Source organism: Cebidichthys violaceus, unplaced genomic scaffold, assembly GCF_023349555.1.
Source record: "Cebidichthys violaceus isolate CVI_PGR_0920_01 unplaced genomic scaffold, fCebVio1.0.p SCAF_11, whole genome shotgun sequence".
NCBI classification, from domain to species: domain Eukaryota; kingdom Metazoa; phylum Chordata; class Actinopteri; order Perciformes; family Stichaeidae; genus Cebidichthys; species Cebidichthys violaceus.
In genome coordinates this window covers 12,768,925-12,785,341 of record NW_027176274.1, presented here as the reverse complement: position 1 = coordinate 12,785,341, position 16,417 = coordinate 12,768,925, and the positions used below count along the sequence as shown (strand labels likewise).

The window sequence follows — 16,417 nt, the reverse complement described above, 5'->3', positions numbered from 1 at the left end:
GGGCCTGACCAACAGAGACCTCTGAAACCTGGCTGTCATTTTTGTAGCTCTGAAAGTGAATTTAACAGGGACTGCAAGTCACTGAACAATCACTAAATTAAGTGAACTTGTCTCCTTTAAAGCATAAGGCTGCAGTAAACTTGTTCATGAAAATCACTCCTTCATGTTGCCATATGGTTCGTATATAACATATTTGTGTCAGTTGTAAGCTTACTAGTGACTTCATCAACGTTTAAAACATTTTTTGACCTCATAGCAATAGCAAAATACAGAACCTTCTGCTGTACTCAGTGGTGTTTTTCTAATATGGTCAATAATATAATAATATAGGAACCATTAAATGGTCTCTTAAATAACCCACATCCCTACCCATGAGAAAGAAACACAATTCAAGAGCCAAGTCATCCTTCTCATATCTGCTACTGTGTTCACCTGCAAGGACACAATACAAACATTGCAGCATATACAGAAAAATCTGTCTCGAAAAACTCATAAACACGAAGGTGGCAAGCACTACAGTATAAAACCACAACACAAGGCATCAGCACTGCCCGTCTAAGCTTTTTAAACCACTGAAGTGTTTTCTGCAAACCACGGAGCCATGGAGAACTGACAACCTGTTCATTTGTCCCATCAGGACGAAATTCCAATCTTCTGAGAAGGAGTTTTAGTTTGTTTAGAAGATCTTTTTAGTCTTTAAACTTCACTTCCAGGAACCTTCGGGTTACACTTTGCCTGTGATAATAGTGCCCCTGATGAACGTGACAAATCAACAGTAGACAAATATGACATAGTATTTAGAACCAGGCACTTAGTCCACAAGGCAATTACATTACTATCATTAACACAGATACACAACCGACCGCATAATATAAAAAAACTATTTTAAGGTGACATAGCAAACAGTCTTCCTATTTTTTTAAAGCTACATAATGACTACAAAGTTATTACAATGCCTTACAGCCCACCACTGAAGTCACACACACATATGACTAAACATCTCAACAGCCAAACACAGATAACTGTACAATCTGGGTTTTTTCTGTGCTTTTTTCAATTAGAGCTACATGGAGGTATTTACACTGTAAGACTGGGTTTCATTAAATAATCCTGACATAACTTTACTCACAGTCATGGTTGAAGCTTCTATCCTACGACACTATTTGGCCTGTTTTTTCCAATCCACATTCCTGTCCCTATGAGTACAGAATTGGCCTAAAGACAAAGGATGTGGGGTACTGTGTTGCCGCAGTAACTGTCTCTTCTGGATTGTGCCTGCATCCCATCTGCCTCAGCAGGTTCCCATGGTGCTGACTGTAGTGTAACTGAACTTAGACATGGACGCTCCCGTTGCCATAGCATCCTCCTCGTTGTCCCGTAGCCCACTACGACGGCGGCGACGGCAAGGTGCAGCACAGCACGCGAACGTGGTCAGCAGAGCTTTGCGGAAACGTGTGTTCATGAAGCAGTAAATAATTGGGTTGACGCAGGCAGAGGTGTAGCACAACAAATGGATGAAAGCGATGGGTGTCCCTGAGAGGGCGCTTTTGGCAGAGATGTCATCAAAAGCCCGCCAGGTGTTGACACAGTACAGTGGCATCCAGCAGAGAAAGAACAGGACGACAATGACCACCAGCATGCGAATAACCCGCTTCTTGGCCTCCAGCTTGGCCTCAGATGTGTTGCTGCGTGGTCTTTCTGCTTTGATTGCCCTGCTGGATGCAGCCATGGTGGACATCTCCATCGAGTGTGGCCGCTGGACAACATTAACGTAGCAACCATCTCCATCATCACTGCCACTAGACACAGTGGAGGTAAGTCCATTCTTCACATCTGTGTGGGAGTGCAGAGTAAAAAAAGAAGTATTACTGTGAAACAAATGTATTGTATTTAAAACTTTAAAATCACCTCTGCCTGCCACTGGATTAAAAATAGATTGAACAGGGAAATCATGAGCTTTCCTACAGCCAGTTCATTTTGGAAAATCTTAAAATAACAAATAAGCACAGCTCTGTGATTACACATTCACCCATTTCTTAGTTTATTTTTGAGTCAATCATAGCTCTTCAAAGAGCAGCAGTTCACCTTGGTGGGAAAAGGAGTGAATAGCAATTCCTTTTGAGCCACAGCAATCATCCATCAGGGCATATTGTAATTTAATTGATGTTAAAGTACAATAAGAGCTGCTAGTCAAGCAAATACAAACAGAAACTGGTAAGGTAGTAAACCACTCCTGGATTTTTAAATCAAACACATTTTCCAAATAGTTATTTTAAAAGATCTACATCCTTTATTCCAGTTTTTTTTTTACCCATGCTCTTTGTCTCTTGAGCTTGATTTTTCTTTTTTTTTGGGCAACCTTTCTCTCTGAGACCAAACAGATGGGGATGTCCGGGCCCGCAGCTGCCAGCCAATTCCATCCTCTAATGGAGCACCGGCAAATACACTCAATGCTGCTATCCTCCTAGACACACTCTCACATGCCCAGCAAAGGTTATGCTCCACTTAACCTGCACACATTACAATGATTGTAGCGCAAATGATATCATTGTGATTAAAATGAAATTCATCATCATTCACATAAATTAAATACATGTCAATTCTAACATTAGAGTCAAGCTGGTAGGGGCTGGATATTGTGATGACATTCAAGAGACACAGTTTGACACAATGTGATCTCATGTGAAGGAGTAGCATGTATTTTAAGCTTTTTGCATGTTAACTCTCATTCCCAACTCATACGGGTGCTTGGTCGCAGTTTTAAACATTGTTTAGAAAACAAAACTACTTGGTTAGATTTGGGAAAAGATCATAGTCAGGGCTAAAATAAGTATGTTTAGGGTTATGCAAATTAAGTTACATACGTAAGTAGTCAACAAGCCTTTTTTTTATTAATTGATAGGTCGTATTAACTACATTGTTTGTTTTAATTAGTGGCTCGGCAGGCTTCTGAAACACATTATGTCATCTTAGAGCATGTGTTATTGTGTTTGTGAGGTACTGCTGTTGTTGTGGAAGTGTGTCTTTCATATGATCTGTGACTGATTTGTGTCTCATTTTGTTATTTGTCACGGTGCATGGGCCACCGAACACCCCTCTGGAGATTAATAAAGTTATTGAATAATGTAATTTATTTGATATTCATGTGTACAGTACCTGCATGAGTCACCCTCACATTTTTATAAAGTCCAATTCTTAGTTTCCTAAAATTTTAAAATGATTCCTGCTCTGGTCCATCTATATCTGTTGAAAATGTTGGTTTGGTAATCTCACTTTGAGAAACAAAAACATTCTCAAAAATCCATACATGTAGATTAACCAATGTAACTTCAAATGAAGTGTCTCCCTCCCGTCCATCTGTCTGTCTCTGTGCAGAAAATTCCTAGAGTCAGCATTTTTTTACTCCTTGCTGTACTTTTATTTTTTGTATTAATTGGCTACTGTCTGCGAGCCAAATTGCCCTCTGGGACATTAACCCTACTATTTTCTGTATGTTTTCCACATGCAGTGTACATGATCTCACCGGTAGAGTCTTTCTTGTGGCCCATCTCAAACTGGATGCCTCTATAAAGTTCCCTGGAGATCAATCCATAGGCCACAATCATCACCAACCCCGGGATTGCAAACAGCACAAGCAGCAGCAGAATGTACCTATAAGAGACATATGAGAGGGTAAAGATCCCAATGTCCATGCATTCAGGCATTCATGTAGCCCCAGTTTGTACATCTCACATATTAATGCATTGCCATTACCTTTACATTTGAATCACAGAGCTATGCATTGTTTTGGTTTTGTTTTTCAGAAAGAAAAAAGAATGTCAGAATGTCAGAATGCAGAATTTACTGTTCTGAAGAAATTTCCGGAATCCTAAAAGACTTTTCAAACAGTCTTGATGACTTCCGTAGCATGAAAATGGAGATTTTTAAACCATTTCCCAAGTGGCAACTCCTTCATAATTGAAAATGACATATGTCCTTGCTCAGCTTGTGTGATGTCTACTAAAATAACAAATTTATATTTGTAATTTAGTTTATTGCATTGTACAACATGTAATTTCCAGTGTCCTGGATAGAAATAAGCTTTAGACAAAGGTTTTCCTCCACTATTGCATTCTAATAAAGGCACCAAAAATCATTTCTAAATATATTTAGTTTTTTATCAAAGCATTCTTTCATCCAGATGGTAGGTCTTTGTGGAATCTGGAAATACCTTCATAACAGCTGTAAATGTTGAAAAATGACCTTTTGTGTATTTCAATTCTTTTCAGATAAAAACAACGCTTTACTCTGTTAAAATCAAATCAAAGGGTAATACACTAGAGACACAAACTTGGTGCCCATGCACAGATTTATACACCCACAAGCAAGCCTACAGTCAAACAAAGACAGATTCAAACACAAAAGCAGTGAAATACACACACAGACAGAAAGTGAGAGCTGCTAAAGACAGGCTTCCTAACATGGAAGTAAATGAGATGTTTGAAAGTACGCACACACTCGCACACACATCTCAGACGCAGGTCATCTGAAATTTATTTGATACAAAACCACACATTGTCCAGATGGCTAGCAAGATGGATGATCTGAGTGCAGGTTTTATGTTGAGTTGCATTTATCTGTTGTGTGCTCAGTTACTCTGGAAATGTAACTGATGATGATGAAGGAAAAACAGCTAGTGTATAACACTTCTTAACTAAAACAATTCCTCCACTTTTTCTTTTGCAAGAAAAAAAATATTTGTATATCTTTTTCTTTACAAACTTCATGTGATGGGACTATTTTAACATTAAAATGACCTTGAATGTGGTTGTTGAGCCAACAAAATTGAGTTCTTGTTTATGGTGGCTAATGCTAGTCAACGTTTCTAGTTAACGATTCTTTTCCACATGGTTGCATGTCAACACAGTCATTCTGGACATATTCAAGAAACTGTTTTAAAGAACTGGGATTGCTTAAAGGACCCACCATCTACTGTACCCAAACACTCACCAGGCCTGCTCTGCTTTTGGGAGGGGCCACATATGGCGACACTGGTGAGCAGTGGTGTTGTCAGGACGATGAAAAGAGTCCAAGTCACTGATGATTGGGTAAGGGATCATGACGACCAAGGCTAGCACCCACGTAGCAGCAATCACCCGATAGGCATGGGAACGGGTCTGCCACACCCGCGACTTCAGAGGGTTGCAGATGGCGCTGTAGCGCTCGATCGCTATAGCAACCAGGCTAAATGTGGAAATGCTCACTGATATTCCTGTGGAATAACAAAACAGATTATTTAAAAATGTAAGAAAACACACACGCTATCTTTTCTTTTGATGAATGTAAAGTTATTACTGCTCAGAATAGAGCGTGGGCCAGTAATAAAAAAAAGTAATAAAAACATGTTTGTTGATGCCAACATAATATCTACAATCATAACTGAGAACAAAACGTGGCGCTCTGTGAAGATGGGCTAACAAATGAGTATAGCGTGAGATAGGAGGGATGGTTATCTTAGTCTTGGTGGAAGAAATCATGTTGGCCACTGATGTTATCTTCCATCTCCCTCCTGACAGGGCAAGACGGGAAATTACTCTTTACCTCTCTTATCCATGTCCTCACCGAGAAAATCCAGAATCCAGACTGTGTGTGTGTGTGTGTGTGTGCATGTGCGTGTGTGCGAGGCAGGACCCAGGGGTGCACTGTGTTGTGTCTGTACCAATGAGGGCAGCTTTAGAGCAGATCCCACAGAAGCAAAGAACAATCAGCCTACAGTTTCTCCCCTGGGTTTGTCCACTTTTTCCTCAGTGCATCAAGATGATGGCTGTCCTTCATAGATATGGCTGCAACCAACAATGTTTTCATTATAAATTAATCTGTTGTTTTTTTATCAGCTGATTGAGTACGCTAAGCCTACGGAATGCTAGAAGAAGTGGATAATTGAACAAGGACGTGATTTAGGACACAGGTATGTTATCATACTGAATGTACAGAATGATGGCAAATCTACAGATAGAAAGTCTGTATATTTGCTCCAATACTCCCCCCTCTCTCACCCATGAGGTAGGACACTATCTTGCACATGGCGGCTCCAAAGATGAAGTCCTTGAGGATGCTGGGGATGAGGTTGAAGGGCATGCAGAAGACGACCATCATCAGGTCACTGACGGCGAGCGACAGCAGGAAAGTGTTGGTCACGGTGCGCATGCGCTTATTGACCGTCAGCACCACAATGATCAGCAGGTTGCCGAACACACTCAGAAAGAAGATGAGTGAGTAGAGCAGGATCCGCAGTGTGTGGTCATCATCTGGTACAGAGAAAGACAGGAGGGGAGCATATGTCAGAGCGTGAAAATGGTTGCCCTACTGAACTACCAGTCCTTATTTACATGACGATCAATACGATCAAGCTGTCTTTATTGATCTAGACAGCCTTGAGCCAATTGTGCTAATTCTTCTTCTTTAACAGCATGAAATAGCCATTAGTTATTCAATTTTTTTTATTATTTTTTATAAAACACTAGCTTAGACTTCAACTAATAGAATCCCCACACTGAAAAGCACCAGAGGGACACCTTTTTCACATCTGAGCAGCACTCCATGCAGACATTTTTGTGATTAAGTGCTACTTCTATATTCCGGGTAAACAAATACTGGTACAAACTCACTGCTCTGGTCATTTCTTTGTAATATCACAGTTGTTTATACCTCAATGCTAAATAAAGTAAAATTTAAAAAAGGTATTGTGTTGAGTCCAGCTGTTATCTAATGGCGTTCGTAGCTATACCTACAAAAATGAATGCATTGACAAAATCAATTTGTATGTAATCCACGTAATTATGAAAAAGGAGGTTTTAAGGACTACAAAAACATGCCCAGAGCAGGCTTGAGGAGTGGTGGATGGGTCAAATTAAAAACCAGTCTTTCACCCATGAGACTGTGGTTTGGTCCCCGTGTGAAACGAGAAGTCAACACTTATTTATTTGTTGCGTAACTGCCGTACTTAACCCTCCTGTCGTGTTCGTTTCTCCCCCCTTACTTTAGTGTTCCCGGTCAAATTTGACCGGTCTGTTTTAACTGCTCTTACATCAACACAAAAAACATTAATCATCACCAAATTTTATTTAACACCTTTTTAAGCTGTAAACAATGTCTCAGACTAGTGGTTTACATGAATAACTGCTGTGAATATCCAAAGAATAGACACTGAAAATGTATCGCTAAATTAAATGAAACTGTTGTAAGGACATTGTTGACCAGAATATAGGCCTCCCGGACTCCGCATGCCACAGACTTTTTGTAGCCTCAATGTTTGACCGGTTTACTCCTGCTAGAATCAACAGACCCATGTAGGCTTGGAGGTCTACCTGGTCCAATGCTCTCCACGTGTTCAAAAATTAGGTCCAGAGCCTCTCTGACAGAAAATCGCCTAATCAGTCGTCTACTCATTGTGCTCACAGAGTAAAATGAGAGCAAGGCACAAATAACGGTTTATATAGGGGGGAAGTGAGAAGGTATGAAACATTGTTTAGTCTGGAAGGTGTGGTTCACGTGGGGGGATGGGCACATAAGTGCAGGATAGAGATGGGTTCCCATAACAAACACCTGATTTTTTTGCTTGAAGTTTGAATTGTGTACAACTTTATATATGGGGCTGTGAACAGGTGTTCACACAAGTGTGTGTGTGTGTGTGTGTGGGAAGGGGGGATTGTGGATGTGTATGGGGCTGTTTTTCATCTGATGAATGGACATAATCTAGTGTTTCCCATTCATTTCCTATGGCGGTCACTTTTGACCAGGAACACCACGGGTGTTACAAAGTTGACTAAACCACAAAGAATTCAATGAAAGTGGTCATCAGCAATTTTATATGTTCAAATGTCTAGTGTGGAGGATATCATAAGGTCTTGAGGCAATCAGATGTAAAACACAATATTTATGATTGATTAAAGTTGTAAATCGATCAGATTTGACCCGAACACGACAGGAGGGTTGTAACGTCACTTCCATAGTTAGTTTAACCTAAACCACAATCTTCTCCAAAACCTAACCAAGTAGTTTTGTTGCCTAAGTCTAACCAAGTTGTTTCCGGTGAAGACGGAAATATATTTTGAAAAGATTGTATGCATGTAACAAGCGGAAATTGACATTGTGTTGCTGGACTTTCGTTGGAAAAGGCACGAAAAATAAGTGAAACTTTGTTTTCGTAAGCTATCATATTCAAACTGTAAGAGGATACTGAATGAGGATATGTTGGTTGAGTCCAGCTGGGCTTGAGTTGTATTGAACTTGCACCACCTGGCTGAAAACGATCATAAACAGATTTACATAATTGACAAGCTTCTACCTGCTGCTCATTTTTTGTCTCACTAGATTTCTGCCACCAGCCTGGGACAAAATGAGCCTGGTTAGCTTGTTTTGTTTTTGATAGCTGTTGTTGCATAAATATTACACTGACATGGCAAATCACCAGTTAGCTGCAACCAGTGTTGCCAGGTTTGGCTGACAAAAAATATCGAAGCCAGTACCTGTCCAATCGTCATAAAAGATAAATCAGCCAGCTCAATTATCACTTTGTATGCATGTGTAGTTTTTCATACTGAGCAGCCAAGCACTATCAAATTTGGTTACCAACATATTTTCCACCTAAAAAAATGCTTAAATACAAAATACTGTGGCCTGCAGTGTAAAGCCTGTCTGCTCCCTCAGCCACTGGCAGCTTCACTGGATCACATACAAGTCCATGTTGTCCGCTTCCTCAGTTATCTTCACCTCACACCCTGCTTAGACACAACATGTTTTAATTGGTTACCTTCTGTATCCCGTGGATTAGAAGCACCCATGTGCACTTCAGCCGCAGGACAGAAATGACATCACATGCATAAGCCATAACTTCATTGACACAGTTGTAGAGGCGACCAAACACACTCCAGCCCAAAAAGAGTCTGTTCCCTGCAAAACACCAACGAAATGTATTGCTATCTCTTTCTTTTCACTTACTGCACTCCCATTTCTCTGAGTATATTCTCAAAGCACATTTTCATCTTTCAGGCGTCTCTCCTTGATCTTTACCCTTTTTCCATCTCAGGAGATTTCTGCACTTTGCTGTCTTTCCTTTATTTCTTGGTCCATTCAATCTCCTTCTGCTCTCAATTATAAGTAGGCTTTCAAAGAAATACAGCAATAAAGCAAAGTCATCTACACAGCTACGCAACTCATATCTGATACAAATGTTGGTAAGTTAGAAAAGACCAGCTTTTCAGCTTGCGCAGCAGTCATTGATTAATGTTTTCTATCTGGTAAGGTTATTCTTTAAGGACCAGAGCCATTACACCTCACTGACTCACCATCACAAATGGTGTTAAAAACATAAAACACAATACCCATATTTCCCTTGGCCTGTCACATGTAATTACAGTTGTCCTGAACCTGACTCATTGATTTGCAAAAATCAAAAAATCAATTATTCAGGTAGAGACGTGAAAATCTGAACTCTGCAGCACAAGAGCTAGCATGAGGTTAAAGTGGACAATTGAAAACAGGATTTGGCTTCAAATCCAAATGGCCAGATGTGTGGTTCGTACTGTATATGAAAGTGGGATAATGGCATGTAATTGATTTAATGCACTTTCCTCCAACCAGCTGCTCTGAAATGTGTTTGTTTAACTTGCAGGCTTAGCAATGGATTCCGGCTCAGCTTGGTCAGCAAAAGTCAGTCTGTCTTCCTCTCTCTCCCTCTCATCTCTCTCTCAGAAACACACACTTACAGTCTTCCCATCTAATGACATGAGGCTTCACCATCTGTCTCATGCACTTCTATGCAAAAAAAAAAAGCAGGAACCTCTAATATAGTGGGTAGTGTTCTGCTGACACAGCATCAGGGTTCTGAACCATAACAGCCTCGTAAATGGCAGCAACTAAATGTTTTTAATTCTATGCTTTTTTGTGACATTAGCATAATAAAAATGTGCAGACAGATGATTGGTAAAAAAGACAAACCAACACTCCTGTACTACACTCTCTCTTTTTCCTAATGAAATATGTTACACTGGCCTCTGCCTAATTGAAGCCAATTAGCTGTCCTGTGTGCTCGCTGGCTGTGCGGAAAACACTGATAACTCCCTCAGCACATTTACCATTTCCTTCAGGCCAGCAAAAGCTGCTCATAGAGCGGAAGCATTTATGTTAATCACCTCCCCTCACCAACCTGCGTTCGGATTCATATTTTGCAATATAAAGTCGAGCACTCCTATTATGTAGTTTTTGGTTCTGGCTGCATTAAACTACAAATTGTTTAAAAGCCTTTTCACACCAGGCACAAATTAATTTTCGTCTGAGAAATTGTCACAGAAATGTATAAAAACGTACTTTGTCGGTCTTTATGAATGCTTGCACGCGTCTGCAATATTCAAGTTGGGGAAAAAATATCAAAAGGGACGTCAATTTCAGCAATTTTCACCTATGGAAAATGAAATCCTTTGCCCTCATTCTGCATGATAATTAGCCATGTGCTTCTATTGGTTGCACAGAGATTGTTTATTGGATAATTGGGCACGTAACAATGGCAGTTTGTTTTCAGGGTAAGGGACTGTCAGACAAATGGGCTTTCGGTTCAATGCGACATTTTAAAGACTATTGGCTTTTCAGAATAATGGGCCTTCGGGGCAATAGGCAGTCCACTACTCAACACCCAATAATGTACAACAAAACCATGACTACCTCAACAATCAAACTAAGGACAATTTATGGGTTGAGACTGGCCAACAGCTAATGTAATGTAGCTGATATGCACTTACGGACATTTTATGTTGGTAACGGAACGGGGCTAGCTACAATAGCTAACGTTAGCATTTGCATCACATTGTCGTCTGATTAGTTAATGTATTGTGTAGTTTACGTTAGCCCCTTAGACATCAAAAAAAGAAATCAGTGAAGGGGAAAAAAAAGAGTTCTTTATTATTATATTCGCTAAAAGGCCTTAATACAAATTTAAAGTCATAACCAAAACCCTTAATCATCTAAAGTTGCCGGTCCAACATGAACTAAGCAAAAGTGGAACAACTGAGCTCAGGCCACTGGTGGAGACACAGACTAAACTGAGAAGGGCCCAGGGGTGCTACTCTTTATTCACCTCAGGTGCAACACACCAATCCTCAAAACAAAACGTGGCGCAGTCTACATTCGTGTCCCAGTGCTTTTACAAGCATCCAAAAGGTGCCGCTGGGAGCCTCCCAGCAGTGGCACTCTGCTTCACTGGAGGAAAGGGATATCTTACAAAAAGACTCCAAACAAACAAACAGCCCAGTTGGTATAACTCAAAACAGCAGTCGCAAAACAGCAGCAAGTGAACCTACAAAGGGGAAACAGGGATTAGCAGGGCTCACCATGCTGCATACTATATTTTTTGATGATGTGAGCCAACTCACCACCTCTGGTATCGGGCATGAGACATCGTTGCCTCGGAGCTGTCTTTATCAAGCAATATCAAATACATATGACGTAAGGCACCTCTGCATCAGCTGTCCATTGTTTTGTTATACTGCTGTATTATATACTGTAGCTTCTTTCAGCTCATTGTTTTGGTTTTATGGCCCACAACATTGCTGTTTTGTCTCACCACTCACATTTGCATCTTTTCTATTATGCACCAAGCAGCAGTTTACAGATAAAAAGCTCTCAAGTGACACTATTTAAACAGCAGCCAGACACATTTAGTAACTAGCTGGTTAACATAGTGGAGCGGCTAAAGAGCTAGATATTTCCCTCAGGTTAAGTGTTTTCCCTCTCGCTCTGAATCTCGCTCTTTGAGCTGATCTGCACAGCTGTGCTGCATGTGGTGCTCCTGATGTGGGTGTATTATGAATATTCCACCAGTTTTTAGTGTTTCACCACCTGTGACAGACAACTGGCAGACAAATCCCTGTTATATCTGGAGAGCCTCTAGAAATGCACCAACTGTCACTGAAGACTTAACACTGAAGCTACTATACTACTACAACTTTACAGGAGAAATCCAGACATTACAGAAACCAGCATTGCCCATTTTGCAATGTTTAGTTTGCACTCTGCTCCACTAATTATTTGGAGAACTATTTTCAGTTCAAAGAGCCAAATGACAGAAGGGAAGCCCGCAGCGCTGGAGGTGTGGGGAGCTGGTTTCAAGAGTGTGTGAATGCAGTGCCATCAACCGTGTCTGACCATCGGCTCTGGCACACAGTCTGCTCTCTGTTTACAGACTAGCGGCACTGTGAGCACTGCTTCTTTGTTGCAACGTCTAGAGGTTTCCTATTTGCAAAAAACGAATCATGATATGTTGAAGAATAGTGCTTCAGTTTTGCTGCCATATATATCTTATTATAGAGTGCTTTACCTGCAGATCTCAGTAATGTATCTCTTTTTTGTCGGATCACATGCACACAGCAATCCGCTATATTGGACACCCGTGTGCACATGCATGTTATACATTCTACACTGTTCACCTGTGTAAATGCAAACTTCATTGAAGCTTTTCCACCTCTTGTGTGACCTCAATTTGAACGCATCATCGCTGTTAATTTATCATCAATTTAAGTGTTGGATGTGAAAGGCTGGTGAACAGATTTCCTGCTAACATTAACATTAAAATAATTCAAGATGAAAGTAGACTGTAGTGGCAGAGTCTATTGTTAGATATGCAGTGAAATAGTGAATGAATTAATAATGGGGTTTGTATTCCATCCATGAATATTAAAGGTGTCATCTGTTTCTCTGATTCAGTTTTCAGACATTATATATTCTGTCTAATACATATGCAGCGTGCATCACTTTCAGCCAGCTCTGCTCTTGTAAGACCAAGGTATTGGTAAATGTCACAGCTAGTAGCTAATCCAGCATAGTAAATGTCATCTAAGCCTTTTCACTAAGCCAACTGCACCCCCGGAACAGTTGATGGAGGCACCGAACGAAACCACTTACTGTTGACTGACAGACTACAACACACGAGCCGCAGAGCCCACTGCAGTCGCACTACAAAACAACATGTTGGTTGCTCGGCACGTCGAGCAGGAATGTATTAAACACCTCAGCTCTCAACAGGCAGTGAGATGAGAGAGTGTGAGCGATGGAGATAGTGAAATAAGCATCGGAGAGAAGTGGTGAGAGTGAAGAGGGAAATTAAAAGCAGTGGAGAGTTTAACGTATTTTGTCCAAATTTCTTTTTTGATGGATACACGGCTTTGTGCTCAGGCTTAGAAAATGGTTGTTTATTCCAGTGACTGATACCCCCCCCCCCCCTGTTGCCGTCATCATCACCTCCAAAGTAATGACCTCCTGATGTTGTAAGAAGAACTGCACTGCAATCAGCCAGTACCTTTAATAACATCTTATTGATTCTAAAAAATATATATACTCCTGCACCTGTGTATTGTGACCGGCTTGCTTTTAAAACCACTATAGCTTGTATCATTTCTGCAGCAGAGGTGTCAAACCATGTGCCATGAAGCACTTAGGGAATCTCCAGGTTTTTGTTCCTGACCTGCATCAAATGTGAAAAGCTTTTGAAAGGTAAGATTGAGCTACATGTTTCCTCCCAGTTTGAGTTGAGATGTTTTTGCCCATGGGGTGCATTTTGCTCCATGGATTATTTTTCAACAGTGGTTCAACACGGTTTTGGAGGGCACAGATAAATGATGGCGTCAGATCAGAAAATGCTCCCATGCATCGTTGTAAAGGCCAGTTACAAATTCCGTAGACCTGTTTTAATTGATTTGGAGTCTTAACATGACTCGTCGGACCACTTAAGTTCTTTCCACATATAGGCTGCAGGTCTTCATTCATACCAAAAGAGATTTCACAAATAATTTTTCCATTTCCATTTTTTTCAAATTAGTATGGCACATGATGTGACATCCATGGTCTGCGGGGCAACCTAGTGGGAATCTGATGGCGCCACTTAATCTGCTCCATAAACACAGAGGGTCAGATGGACAGAGAGTAATGGACAGAGAGAGGAGATGGGAGGAGATGACCGAACACGGTGGAGAAGTAATCAAACTCTGGGGTGACAGAGTGAGTAATGATGGCGACAACAGCTGTACAGGGTACAGACATCCTCATTTTTCCTCCCCAGAAGATGGGTGTGTGGTCTTGTTGGAAGATATGGAATGCTGAATAGAGCGAAATAAGGCAGCAAAAAGCCAAACTGAAGAGAAGTGATTATCTGTGTTGGCGAAATAATATTATAGTGCAAGAGGATTAAGCTCCCAACTTAACCATGCTGCTGCACCAGACACGGCGGCCTTGATCTGTACTTGTCACAGGTGTCCCCAGTCTGTAATTTCCATTGTACTGATTTAGCTCACTATAATGGGTCACACTCAGGGGTGCTAGAAATGAATCATCTCTGGCAGGTGGTGAAGATGTGACGTAAACATGGAAATGGAGCAAAATCATTCAGTTAAGAAACTTATATCTCTCACTTGTGAGCTGTCATTGCTCATAATAACAACAGCATAACGAAGATGCACAATCAGTCTTCTACACTCACGTAGCCCACACACACACATCATCAACGCAGGCAAACCTTGAGAAACAACTGTTAAGCAAATGAAAATAGCAAGTGTTGGTTGATAAAATAGCAGCTGGAGGTATAGGACTGAGAGGAAATTACAAGACTGATGACGCACTTTCTTTCTTGTTCACAAGCTCAAGTCAAGTCAGTTTTACCAATATGGTTCTAAATGACACATTTGCCTCTGAGAGCTTTAAAATCTGTACAACATACGACACACAGACACATCTTTATACCCTTAGTTTGAATAACATGCTTGGAAATGTTAATGTTATATGCAAAATAGAAACATATATTAGATATTTAACAGCAGGAAGCAGCAGCACGACCATGAGGCACAGCCCAGATAGGGCAGCATATGACTTTTGTATAAATAAATCTCTGTGTAGCCAGGATTTGATTCCATGTCTCTCTCTCTCTCTCTCTCTCTCTCTCTCTCTCTCTCTCTCTCTCTCTCTCTCTCTCTCTCGCTCATTGTTCTCTGATTTCTATTTCACTCTGGGGACAAATAAAGGCTAATTTTGTCTTATCTTAACTTGTTTCTATCAATATTCCCTCAAAATAAAGCAAAATAGCACCCAACAATTCAGCTTTACTTTGAAAAGTATAGTGTGGCACATCAGAATATAATATCCCAGTAAATTGTGATTGAATGATGACTAAAATGTTGAATTAACCATTTATTTTAAAAGTTGAAGTAATTATGAGCCACACAAATTCTTCTTTTTTTCTGTAGTTATTTGCGTGGAACATCAGGAAGTCAGTTCAAGTCATAGATCATCTGCCCTTTCAGTCTCATGTCTCAATAAACCTTCATTACAACCTAACGTTGTGTAAACTGAGGGGTAGGCTATTTTAAAGGAAAGCTGAAATGAATTGTCTTGCAGCACGGTTGCCTTCATGTGCTGGAGGTTAAGTCAGTTCAATATAGCACCTTAAAGACAATTCAATAAAAAATGTGGTCACAGATGCACTTTTGAATTAACCCCCGGGTGATAATGTTGAGTAATCTCTGTGTCCGCTCACCTTTGTGCCTCACACGCTTAGGAATGAGCAGCGTGGAAACGTTGCCGCAGGTGATGTTTGATGTTCCCAAGCTCCCGTTACCAGCTCCGTTCTGCAGCGCATCAGTCTGCGCTCCGACGCACTCGGGAGACGTAAATGTCGCATTTCGCACATAAGAATCCATGTTTTGACTCAGTTGTGTCTCAAAGGTTACAAAAAGTTCGATTGGGACCGTTTGCAAATTTTCATGTGAGCCTTTCAAGTGGTCAACTTCTATAGTCCTTCACGCCTGAGACTGAGGCAAGGTGTCGCTTTACAAACTCCAAAACAAACTAAAAACTGCAATTTACTTCTTTTTTTTATTTATTCATCTTTCCTGTAGACATGTCTTCCACTTACACGCGTTAATCAAAGATCGGAGCGCTCCAGGAGAGAGGAAGATCGCGGCGCACTGCTGCGCCTTTGCCAAGTGAACCGCATGAAGGGAGCGAGTGAGCGCCGAGTGGAGTGGGAGACTATCATATAGTGTGAGTGTGCGTGTGCGTGTGCGTGTGCGTGTGTGTGTGTGTGTGTGAGAGAGAGAGAGAGAGAGAGAGAGAGAGAGAGAGAGAGAGAGAGAGAGAGAGAGATAGTGGGACAGCAAAAAACACTCGTGGACGCTTGTCATCAAGGAAGTTGTATTGTTCTTTTCGCTCAGAAAACAGCTCGATAAAGTCAATAAAATTAAAATGGATATGGGAATTATTGGTTAAAAATATTATGAAATCATCCACGAGGAGTGTTATATAATATGTTGAGGTACACAGGCCAATAGGAGTTTAATGTACTGGAAGAAGTAAGTGCAGTACACTGTTAGCGAATAATAATGCTTTGATTTTTTGAGTG

General features: G+C 40.8%; 1 protein-coding gene across 1 annotated transcript; it reads right to left on the bottom strand.

The window, feature by feature from the left end:
• Positions 1 to 289: 289 nt before the first annotated feature.
• Positions 290 to 15,964, bottom strand: cckbrb (cholecystokinin B receptor b). The gene is made up of 5 exons (XM_068704908.1): positions 15,554 to 15,964; positions 6,036 to 6,287; positions 4,990 to 5,251; positions 3,524 to 3,651; positions 290 to 1,833 (listed from the first exon to the last, which is right to left on the bottom strand). The coding sequence occupies exons 1-5, from the start codon at positions 15,714 to 15,716 to the stop codon at positions 1,292 to 1,294; spliced, it is 1,347 nt and encodes a 448-aa protein (XP_068561009.1). The 5' UTR covers positions 15,717 to 15,964; the 3' UTR covers positions 290 to 1,291.
• Between the last annotated feature and the right edge of the window lie 453 nt (positions 15,965 to 16,417).